Consider the following 12855-nt stretch of genomic DNA (forward strand, 5'->3'; position numbering starts at 1 on the left):
TCCTTGCCTAACCCAGGTTCCAGCTCCCGCCCTCCCCGTACTGGATCAAGCTCTCGTCACCTGATCCTCGCGGAGGCTCCTATCGCGAAACTTCGCCCATGGCCGCTCCCGCCATCTTGCTTCCTGGCAAATGCCCTTTTCTTTGGGGGAGCTTGTCAAAATGCCATTCTTTTGGCAGGGGAAACTGCTAAATATACATTCTAGCTCTCTAAGAACACTTAGTTTAAATAAAATCCAGTGATTGTGAGCTTTTTCATATTTTTTAAGTGCAAAGCTACTAAGAATGTAGACAGGAGGCAAAACAGTGACATATTAGGCTCACAAATATTTCTAGGACTGTTTCCATTTTCTTAAGATTAAAAAACAACAACAGATTGTTCTAGCTCAGACTCCAGGTTTGGCCGGGGAGTTCTTAAGTCCAAGGCTCGAGTGCTGACACCCTTCTCACATCCCATGATGCTGTAAGGATTCTGAGCACCAATATCATTCCACTACTATTTAATGTTAACAGCAATGCACCAGGCAGAGATAATACAGACTGCCTTGTGGTGATGACTGGTTTTCTGAAGAGTTTCCTGTGAGACCTTGGGCAAGTCACTGTAGAATATTTTTGAAATGGTTTATAAGCATTTCCTCCTTCCCCTTATCCAGGGGGAGCCTACTACCATCAATCTAGTTAAAGCCTGGACTATTACAGTAGCCTCATAACTTTTGTCATCACAGATGTGGGGAAAGGACCAAGGACCCACTGGACCACCTCTCAGATGACATGCAGTTACTCAGTAGTGTTCTCTGAATCAGACTTGTGATGGCCAAAACAACAGTCTGGGAGTTGGAAAACCTGGGGTTTTTGTTTGTTTTTAACATCTTTATTGGAGTATAATTGCTTTACAATGTTGTGTTAGTTTCTGCTGTATAACAAAGTGAATCAGCAATACGTATACATATATCCCCATATCCCCTCCCTCTTGCATCTCCCTCCCACCTTCCCTATCCCACCCATCTAGGGGGTCACAAAGCACCAAGCTGATCTCCCTGTGCGATGCAGCTGCTTCCCACTAGCTATCTATTTTACATTTGGTAGTGTATATATGTCAATGGAAAACCTGGGTTTTACTTTCAGATCTGCCACTAACTTGCTGTGTGACCTTGAGCAAATCATGTCACCTCTCTGGGCCTTAAGTTGACCAAGGTTACAATGAGGGTATTGGCCACAGTTTGTAGGGTCATTTCTACCTCACTGTTGTGATGTTATGGTTTGAAATATCACCTTCCCTACAAAGTGATTTTTTCTTCTTTTAGTATCCATAACATTTGCTAGTTAAACTACTCATTCATCATATTTTGCTTTTTTCCCTAGCCTAAAAACCCTTCCCTCAATCCATGACCCGAGTATCGCTTCACTTCCACGTCTTCAGAACATACTCACTGCATGCTAAACACTCCTCTCAATTGGCTCTTTTACAATCATCCTGAACTCCAGTTGCTGCATCCCATAGCTCTTCGCAGTGTTCAATCTCCATTTGTTTTGCAGCTTTTTACACTGTTGATTCACTTTCCTTTTTGACATTCTCTCTTCCCTTGGCCTTTATTATAAAGCAGACTCATTGCTGGCATCACTCAGTATTCCTTTTCTGCCTTCCTCCCAACTCCTCTTTGCCCTTATTTATCCATTTCCCTGGCTTCTGTCCTCATTCTTCTACTCTTTCTGTTTTCTTTCCCTTGGTAAACTTGATCTCATTCTCAAGTTATATCCTTATCCGCTGGTAGGGTACTCCCAAATTTACATCTCAAATCCTGTGACCCTTCTCCTGTGCTCAAGTTTGGAACTTCCAACTCTCCCCTGAGAGTTCCAGTTTGGTGTTCCGGCTAGCACATTAAAGGCATCATGACTGAAAACAAACTCCTCATCTTTTACACCTTCCTCCTACCTCTTGCCCTCTCCCACTTCTGCCACCGGCTCTTTCTCAAGTTTTCTTTATCCCTAGTAATGCCACCATCATATACTCAGTTACTTAGACTTTAACCTCATGTCCATGCTGTTTAGGATAGTTAAAAGGAGTATGGACTTCAGGTTAAAATTTCGACTCTGCTATTTGCTAATGGTATATGACCCTGGACAAGTTACACAACATCTCTGAGTCTCAGTTTTCTCATCTGTAAGCCAAGTCTAGTAAGGTGCCTGTGAGGATTCAAAGAAGTAACGTATATCAGGTACCAGGAACATCATAAGGGCACAATGAATATTGGCGGTTACCTTCCCTTCCTCAACTCAGTTATTAAATATTTCTGTTCTCCTCTCTCTCAGATCATTACCCTGCTTCCTTGTTCACTGATAAAATAGAAGGCATCAAAAAGGAACTTCCACATCCTCCCACAACCAAATCTAATTGCTGCTCTGCATGTGAACCCATATAATCTTCCTTCAATGAATCAACTGTTCCCGAGCCTTCCTAAGGCAACTCCTCCACTTGTCCACTCAATTGCATACTCCCTCCACTACTAAATTGTCCCTTCTTTCCTTTATCATAAAACATTCCCACTTTACCAGATCATTTCCATCAGCACAAGAACATGTTTATAATAACATGTTTATTTCCAATTTTAAAAAACCCTTTCTTGACCCACATTCCTCTCCCCCACCTACCATCCCCTACCCCATTTCTCTATTGTACCTTATAGCAAAATTCCTCCAAATATTTGTCTAAATTATCTACTTCCACTTCTTTTTCTCTCCTCCCATTCTCTCTTGAAAACACTCTAATCAGGTTTTACCCCCACCACTCCAACAAACTGTCCTTGTCAGGGTTACCAGTAATCTCCATATTGCAAAATCCAATGGGTAATCCTCAGATTTCTTTTCCTCTCAGGAGTATTTGATCACTCCCTTCCCCTTGATACATTTTTTTTCACTTGGTTTCAGAGACACTGCTCTCTCTCCTACTTCTCTGACATCTCTTTCCCAATCTCCTTTGCTATTTCTCCCTTATCTTACCTTCTTTATATGTTGGAATGCTGTCAGGGCTAAGACCTTGGTCCTCTTCTCTATTTACACTTATTCCCTGGGTGCTGTCATCCAGTCCCATGCCTTTAAATACCATATTTGCAAAAAACTTCCAAAATTTTATCTCTATTCCTGATCCATCCTGTTAACTCTTAAACTTATATAATATCCAACAGCATACTGACATGTCTACTTGGACGTCTTAGAGGCACCTCAAACTTACCATATCCAAAGCAGAATTTTTGATTTCTACCTATCATCTCCTCAAATCTGCTCTTTTTATAATATATCTCATATCAGAAATTGGCAACTCCAGTTGTTTAGGACAAAAGCCTTGGAGACATTCTCTTTCTTTCATGCCCCATACTCAACTCATCATCAAATCCTATTAGCTCTTCCTTTCAAAATATTCCAAATCTAACCACTTCTCACCCTTGTATTCTGGCCCCAACCTCTATTTATCTAGCCTGGATTATTGTCATAGTCTAGTCTCCATGTTTTGGCCCTGGTTCCCCTAGCATCTATTCTCTACATAGCATCTTCTAGACTCTAGAATCTATAGAAACGTCTCTCCTTTGCTTAAAACCTACCAGTGGCTCCCCATCTCAGAGTAAAAGCCAAATCCTTACATGGACTATAAAGCCCTACATATGATCTAAGCCTAGTGCCTCTCTGACTATACATTCTATCAGCCTTTTCTTTCTCTGTTTATGTCATATTGATCTTCTTGTTCTTTCTCAAATATACCAGACATGCTCCTGCCTCACGAGCACTTGCTGTTCCCTCTGCTTAGAATGCTCTTCCCCCAGAAATCCACATGTTCACTCCCTCATCTCTGTCAGGACTCTGATCAAATGTCACAATATCAGAGAATCCTTACTCGAGCACCTCATATTAAATAAAACCACCACCACTTCTTCCCCAGCATTCTCTATCTTCTTAACCTTTTTTCTTTATAGTTATCAGCACCACCTGATATGCTACAAATGTCTTTGTCAGTTATTTGTCTCCCCCTCTAGGATGTCAGCTTCATGAGGGCAGGGACTTTCTGTCCACTGCTAGATCTCCAAAGTCTAGGACAGACCTGGAACACAGTAGGTACTCAATAAATATTTGTTGAATAAATGAATTTTCTAAACTGTCCCAGATTTTCTCCACCATTAACTTTAACCATTCCTCCTAACATTCCCTCCTTAAGGCAAGTTAGTGTCATTTCAGAGGAAATTAAGATACAGATGGTGACTTGTCAAAGGTTGCAGAAGAGTCACATGTCAAATTGGACCCCCACAGGAGTAGAGAAAGCCTGGGACTAAGAGGAAAAATATGGAAGAAGAAAGTATTAGATTTGTAAAATATTTTCTGTGAAAGGGATACTATTATCTATTATTTATTTGTTTTCTGCCATTATGATATCAACTCCATGAGGTTTTTCTCTGTGCACTGCTGTACCCCAGTGCCTAGAAAAATACTTGGCACATAGCTAATGCTTGATAAATACTTGCTGAATGACTAAATGAAAATGAATTACTCTAGACTCACAGCTGGTGTGGGCCAGAGGGTAAACAACTAAAGGGAAAGAGTCTGAAGGCAAGGAAATCATTAGAAGGCTATTACGTTCATCCCCCAAAGGTTGTAAGCCAGTGAGCCTGTGGGCTTTTTGACTTTGTACTTAGAGCTCAGATCTTAGATTAGCCAACGTCTGAGATACTAGTTGCCACACTAAACCTCACCTGTCCTGCTTTATATGCAAACCTCCAACTCAGTTATTACCCACTTATTTTCTACTTTGAGGGATTTTCTGCTATTAGGGGTTGGTGTTCTTCCCATGGTATCCTAGGGAAGTAAGTAGGTGTGCTTTGCCCCAATATCTCACTAGCTGGAGATATAACCTAAGAAAGCTACTGCCAAAAGTCATCCATGAAGCGGTGCATTATGGCTATTTAACAAGCCACAGAGCCTTTGTGACCTCACTCCTGCTCCAGAGGTAGCTTGATAAGTCACAGCAGAGGGCAGTTGGGGCATAACTTCACACAAGTCATCAAGACCTCCTCCACCTTGCTGCTGGGGAGAAGCCATCAGAAAGAGACTGTATTTTTAGCTTATTTCAGTTTCAGTTTATCAGTCATCTTGGGCCAACTACCGACAAACTTCTTTTGAAGACCAACTTGCCAGAAAGCACTTTTTTCATCTTTCAGATACAGCTTACTTGAATCATGCAGTACATAGGGGGTATCAGTGAAGAAGTCTGGTAAGACTGCATCATCCTCTTCCTACAGACTGGAATGTGCTGTGATGCAGCGATAATCACCAATTCCCCACCCTGGTTGTTAGCTTCTTATCCTGAAGGCAACTTGTTCCAATTGACCCAGGAAGAAATTCAGATCTTGCTAGTGAGAGAGGAGAGAGAGAAGTTGTTTCTTCAGGGAATCACCCTTGCAGGGACCAAATGTTTGCTGACCCGGGACAACCTGTACACTGAGGGCAACAACACCATGGACCTCCACACCAAAGGCCAGAGTTGGGGCAACCAGGCAGTGACAGTAGTTCAGATCGAGTCTGTATACCTTGTGGTGATGGGACACCAAGGAACAGAAGGAGGGTCTCTCAACCTCAAGGCTTTCAAGATGGCGGGTTACATCAGAGAGGCCATTCATCAACTCCTGGCCCATTTCTAACTAAATAAAAAGGCACTGGTGTTTGACCTGGAATTTGAATTCAGTGTTATCTGATTCACCTTCTAGATTAACATAGTCTTGAGGAAAATAAAAGGAGATCCCAGATCAGGTTTGGAGATGTGTGTGTGTGTGTGTGTGTGTGTGTGTGTGTTAGGAGAGGGGCAGATTGGGGAGTGAGTATTCAAGCATTTGTTTTTTTGCACATTTTTTACACCTAGAACACAATCCCTCCCTTCTCAACACTTGGAAGGAAGAGTAGTGGACTGGGAAGTAGAAAATCTTGGTTGTGCTCCCAACTTTTTCCTGACTTACTATATTTTTCTCTGGGCCTCAGTTTCCTTATCTGTACAATGAGGAGTGCACTATGTCTCTAAGGGCCCTTCAAGCTCTAGAAATCTATGGTTTTGTAATAATCACATATATCCTTCAAAATCCAGCACAAGTACTACCTCCTTGAGGAAGCTTTCTCTGCCTGCCTCAACCTTAGGGCTGACCATAATTTGAATTACTAAAGCACTAACTCTCTGGGTAATTTGTTTGGACTTAATCATACTTTGCCCAACATTTCTTGTATGATTGTCCTGTGATCTTGTTTAACTTTTCACATACACATTAGTTTTGTTTCCCAACTTTATTATAATATCCTAGAGGGCAGGTTGTTTGTCTTCTACTTCTCTATTTCCCTCCTGGGATAACCCAGCATGGGGCTTTGCTAGGGGAGTTGGCTACACACATAAAATCACTTATCAGGAATAGAGAGATTTTCCAAAGTGGGGATTCTGCTGGGTGTGGATGATCCAGGGCGCTTGTGGCTAGATTTTATTCTTCCAATTTGTAGCTCACCTTTGGACCATTTATCTGTTCATTGTTGTCACCATCAGGGGAAACATGGGTGGGCAGAACTAAGAAAGAAGGTAAAAAGTTCTAACCATTCCATCTGGCTTGTTGCTAGCTACTGTGGACAAGCTGGGGTGAAAGAAGACAGGAATGAGAAAGATGAGGTTGAGTAATAAAGCATAGTGCTTATTTGACCCTGCTGCCACCAGTCCCCAGGAGCAGTGATTATGGAGAACCCTCTTCTCTGTCAGTTACAGGGAACCACTTCAAACCCCCCCCCCATACACACTCTCACAAGCCTGTAAAGGTCAAGGTTTAAACATGGAGGTTGTAAAATATCTGTGTGCTATTCAATACAAATATAATGCCTGTCATATATGTAACTTAAATATTTTAATAGCAACATTAAAAAAGAAAAAATGATACAGGTGAATTTAATCTTAAGAATGTATTTTATTTAACCCATTACATCCAAAATAGTATTATTTAAACACATAATCAATAAAAATATTATTGATGGGATATTTTACATGTTTGCATACCAAGGCTTCAAAATCTGGTGTGCATTTCACATTTGCAACACACCTCAATTCAGACAAGTCTCATTTCAAATGCTCAATAGTCACAAGTATCTAGTGGCTACTGTATTTGGCAATGTGGGTCTAGGCCAACGCCATCCAATGTTTGAAACCCCTCTACAACATCCTTGCCAATTAATTACCTAGCCAATGCTAGGTAATTAATAAAAATGTCAAAATAATTGAGAAAAGAAGTTTCTTAGATAAAATTCTAGTGGGGACAAGACAAATGAAAAATAAGTTGCAATACAATGAGGTAGATGGCATGAAAAAGTTTGTTTATGCAAATATGTATTTAGCTCCCACTGTGTCGGGCACTGTTCTAGACACAGCAGTGAAGAAAATACACAAAACCCTATGTTCATAGAGCTTACATTCTAATGGAAGAAACAGAATATGTGTCAGGAGATAATAAGTGTCCTGAAGACAAACAAAGCAGTATAAAGGGAGATAAAGAGTGATGGGAGGGACTATTTTAAATAGGAGGTCAGGGGCAGCGTCTCTGGAGAGACAATATCTGTACAGAGGCCTAATGAAGTGAGGAAGTGAGCCATGACAAGAACTAGGGGAAGTGTTTCAGGTAGAGACAAGAGCCATTCAAAGGCCCTGAGACAGGAGTGTGCCTGATCTTTTGAGGAACTATCAGGAGACCAATGTGGTTGCAGCCTCCCAGGACAATGCCCCTTTCCCTTCCCACCTGCAGCATCCTCAGGCATGGTGGTGAGGCAGCAGATACTGCCTTCTGGGATGGAAGAGCAAAGCAGAGCAAATGGTCTCATTGCTCTCCTTCTGGGTTCTCTTTTTCTAATGAAATTGCTTTAACTTTTATTTGGGCAGCCATATTATACTGCTGACTGACATTGAGCTCCTAGTTAACTAAACCCCCTAAGGCTTTTTCACACTGGCTGCTGTTAAGAAAAGAGCTTGAAATAGTGGTAGGGCAATAAGCCAGGGGAAAAAATAAATGTGGAAGTGGCTTCAGTAGAGCCTTCATCTTGGATAGAGACTCAGTGTGGCATGATACATATCCCTGAAGGGAAAGAGAGAGAGGTGAGATGGAGGGAAAAGAAGGAAAATTCTTAAGTTAATTGAGCCTTCTACATTATTCTTTGCAGCCTGGATCTCCCAGGCAAAAAAGACATGTTCAGGAATTGGGGCCACTGAGGAAAATGGCCTTGCCAGTTAGAAAGGCCTAGGTAAATCTTTCATTAGAGGACAAGCTAAGTACTCAGATTCCCCATTGAACAAGAGACTTAATTGGGTGTATGGCTGACTGAGGCCCAAGGTGGTAAGCTAGGAAGGGGAAGGGAGCCTAGGTGGTCGCCACATAGCAGAGATCCTGCCCTTTCCAGCCAGAGAGAAGCACTTCACTGTGGTACCAGGCCATGCCTAGCTTGTTGCCATGGTGAGTCTTTCCCTGGAAACTGAACCTGTCTTGCATAAGTAAGGTACAACTGAATGTAGAGAAAAATTCATTTGGGCTCTTCTATTCCCAGAAGGGATCAGGATAGGCTATGTGAGGGCTCAGGGTCAGTACAGAGAAGCTTGAGACTTGCTGTGAGGATTCATCTCTTCTCTCCATCCACCCTGTGTGTCCTTGTTGCTTTAGGTACTCACAATGGAATTCTGAAGCTAGCCTTAACCTTCATCTGCCACCTTGGTGCCCACTTTTCCTTTCTTGTACTCTGCAGTCCAGCCACACTGAACAGGTCATTGTTGTCAGGACATGCTTCACAATTTCTTCCATGGTGTTCTCAGAATTCACTGTTACTTGCCCTCCCCTCTTCTTCTCTAACAATCTCAAGCACGTATCCTACTTACTTGCCTAGGCCCAGTCACCAGGTCCATTCCTATAATGATATTCCTTATTCCCCAGGTTTGGAGGTGTTTCCTCATGACTTGGAATCCCCCACCTTGTGCTTTGAACCTCTCTCATAACACTTAACTCTTTCAACTTTCAGTTCTTTCTATGCATGTATATATCTTCTCTCCCTTATTAGCCTACAAGTTCCCCTAGAGATGATTATTTTGTTGTAATCCCCATTAGCAGGCTTTTGTGCTGGAAGTTCTCAATGAATACACAACTTGCTGGATGATTAAATAAATGACAGACATAATGAATGGATAAAGGTTGATTTTCCAACCAAGCCACTTCCTTGGTTTCCTGCATTTTAAATTAATGGAGAATGAAGGGAGGTTGTTGAGTCCTCTTTGTCCTTCCTCTCCCCGACTCCCCAGCACCTGTCATAACTCCCTTGCCTCTGGGCAGCAGGGTGTCTCACTCTGGGAAATCTTTACCTCTGGCTTTGAGGCTTTATGTGATTATTATGTTCCTTGCATAGGGTGAGGTCCATGCCAACTGAATGGTATACACAATTAATGGTGTAGGAATTAAGTGGAAAAACTCTGATGAGTGCCGTCCTTGCTCATTATTGTATGGAATGTGCATTCTCTCTGCTAATCAGGAGTTCTACATGCAGTATGTTCATTTATTCATATGTTTATTTATTTTCCTGTTGGATTTTTTTATACAGGCATTTACAATAGGGTGAAAATACTTGAATTCTAAGAATATGATTCCCAGCGCTGAGCTATCATTTATTAGGTATATAACCCTAGGCTAATCACTCTATGGGCCTCTGGTTTTTCACCTAGAAAATGGAGATGTTGATACTGGCAAGGTTAGCGTGGAGATCAAATTTAAAAATGGGCACAAAGTGTTTTGGAAAATATAAAGTGCTTTAAATATCAGGTCAGGTATGGGGATATGTGTATGGGGGTTAAGTTAGAGATATCTGTCTTCAGACAGGTACCTGGAAGTGGGGGGAGCAGGCTGAGCACCCATGCAATTGACAACAGAGTCTAGAAACTTTAGGTCTGAAGTTCTAGTTACAACAGAGGCTTTAACTGATTTTGAGATGACCAAGAGTGAGGTGGGGTGAGAATAAAGTGTTGCCTCCTGTGGAAAAGGTAGAGGTAGTTCTTAGGAACAGCAGTAACCAGCTGTTCCTACGAAAAATCCAAACAAATATTTGGCCAACCCAATATCATGTCATCTGCAAATAGTGACAGCTTTACTTCTTCCCTTCTAATTTTGATGCCTTTTATTTCTTTTCCTTGTCTGATTGCTGTGGCTAGGACTTCCAGTACTGTGTTAAATAGAAGTGGCAAGAGTGGACATCCTTGTCTTGTTCCTGATTTTAGAGGAAAGGCTTTCAGCTTTTCATCATTTACTATGATGTGAGCTGTGGGTTTGTCCTAAATGGCCTTTATTGTGTTGAGATATGTTCCCTCTATACCAAATTTGATGAGAGTTTTTATCATAAATTGATGTTGAATTTGATCAAATGCTTTTTCTGCATCTATTGAGATGATTATGTGATTTTATTCTTTGTTTTGTTAATGTGGTGTATCACATTAATTGGTAAACAGGTAGTGAACAATCCTTGCATCTCTGGAATAAATCCCACTTGTTCATGGTGTACAACCCTTTTAATATATCGGTAAATTCAGTTTGCTAATATTTTATTGAGGATATTTGCAGCTATATTCATCAGAGGTATTGGCCTGTAATTTTCCTTTTCTGTAGTGTCTTTGTCTGATTTCGGTTTAAGGTTATGGTGGTCTTTTAGAATAAATTTGGGAGTATTCCCTCCTCTTCAATTTTTTGGAATATTTTGAGAAGGATAAGTATTAACTCTTCTTTATATGTTTGGTAGAATTCCCCTGTGAAGCAGTCTACTCCTGGACTTTTGTTTCTTGGGAATTTTTTGATAACTGATTCAATTTAAACACTTGTGATCAGTCTGTCCTTGTTATCTATTTCTTCCTGATTCAGTTTTGGAAGATTGTATGTCTAGGAGTTAATCCATTTTTTCTAGGTTGTCTAGTTTGTTGGCATGTAACTGTTCATAGTGTTGTCAGGATTGTTTGTACCTCTGTGATATCGGTTGTAACTTCTTTTTCATTTCTTATTTTGTTTATTTGGATTCTCTCTATTTTTTTCTTAATGAACCTGGCTCAAGGCTTACCAATTTTGTTTATCTTTTCAAAAAATTATCTCTTGTTCTTCTTTTTCTAATTTCTTTAGATGGTAGGTTAGATTGTTTATTTGAGATTTTTCTTGTTTCTTGAGGTAGGCCTATCTCACTATAAACTTCCCTCTTAGAAATGCTTTTGCTGCATCCCACAGATTTTGGAAAGCTGTGCTTTTATTTTCATTTGTCTCAAGGTATTTTCTGATTTCCTCTTTGATTTCTTCATTGACCCATTGGTTTTTTAGTATCATGTTATTTACTCTCCACATGTTTATATTTTTGCCATTTTAACTCTTGTATAGACATTTATTAAATCCAACTAGTCTGGAGTAGCACATTTTTATTGGATATGAGTGCAATGGAAGGGAGTGGGAGATAAAAGTGATTACCTCCACATCTATATGATTTCATTATTCCTCCTCTGCAGAAATGGCATCACCATTTCCTCAGATGATTAAGGCAGACATTTGGCAGTCATCTTTAATATCTCCTTCTCCTATAAATCCACTCTAATGTGCAGCCAGTCACCAAGTTCTATTATTCTTTCTAAATACCTCTCAAGTCTGTTCATTTTCTCTCCATTGCCACTGGTACCACACTAATCCAAGCCACTTTTGTCTCTTACTTATAACTCAGCCTTGTAGCTAGTTTTCCTTACTCTAGGCTACCCACATTCCTAATTAATCTACACAAAGCATCTAGAATGATGCTTTTAAATGCAAAGCTGATGACACTTTCTTGCTTAAAACACTTCTGTGGCTTCCAGTTGTCATTAGGATAAAAACAGAAAACCTCATCATAGCCTGAAAAGCTTTTCAAGGTCACGTCCTACTTACCTCTTGAACTTCATTTTGTACTATACTCCTTCCTTCTATGCTACAGCCATAACCAAATGGATCAGAGTCTTTCTCACCTTAGGGACATTTACACATATGTTTCCCTCTGCCTAGACCCCTACTTCTCTCCCTCCTTCACTTCTGTTCCCCAGTGTCTCCCAGTAATGCCTCTGTATCCTTCAGATCTCATCTGAAATGTTGCTTTCTCTAGGAATCGCTTAAAGAAAATGTGTATTAGGTTAGATCCACTTAGTATGTTCTTCTCAGCACCCCATACTTGTCCTTCAGGCATTCAGAGAACTTTTTCATTGTCTGACTTTCCTATCCAGCTGTTGGCATCAGAAGAATTAAACTTAGTTTGCCTTGTTCACTGCTTCACTCCGCCTATATCACATAATTGATGATCAATAAATATTTGTTGAATTAATCAATGAATTATTATCTTACAGGCCCGTTAAATTCATTATTTACAAAACTGAACTTATTATCTCTGCTTCCACCACCATACCTGCTCTCTCTTCTAGTACTCCATATATTAATTTACAGCCTCACTGGCTTATTTAGGTTTTCTTGAAAACAGAGCCTGACACAAGTATTTAGGAATAGTAATTTATTTAGGAGGTGTTTCCAGTAAGCATGAATGAGACAGCAGAGAGAGACATTGAATGAGGAAATCTAATGTAAAGATGTATTCTTGAGGTCATTAATGTAGACAACAGAAGCTTGTTTCCACCAAGGTCTCTGAGAAGCATGCAGAATGTCTCCCAGAATTGTCTACCTGAAAGCCTTTCAGAGGCTGGAAGATATATCTAATTCCATTTCCCTTTCTCTGCTGATTGAGGGTTGCCAGTGTGGGCATTAATTTTTCCTGAACTTCTGGGTTACTTT

The 12855-nt window shown here is 40.6% G+C and overlaps 1 protein-coding gene across 1 annotated transcript; it reads left to right on the plus strand.

The window, feature by feature from the left end:
- The first annotated feature begins 5286 nt into the window (after positions 1-5286).
- On the plus strand, positions 5287-5679 carry LOC132357077 (profilin-2-like). Its single transcript, XM_059910386.1, has one exon. The coding sequence runs from the start codon at positions 5287-5289 to the stop codon at positions 5677-5679; it is 393 nt and encodes a 130-aa protein (XP_059766369.1).
- Positions 5680-12855: the final 7176 nt, after the last annotated feature.

The sequence above is a fragment of the Balaenoptera ricei genome, chromosome X (genome assembly GCF_028023285.1).
Source record: "Balaenoptera ricei isolate mBalRic1 chromosome X, mBalRic1.hap2, whole genome shotgun sequence".
Taxonomy (NCBI): domain Eukaryota; kingdom Metazoa; phylum Chordata; class Mammalia; order Artiodactyla; family Balaenopteridae; genus Balaenoptera; species Balaenoptera ricei.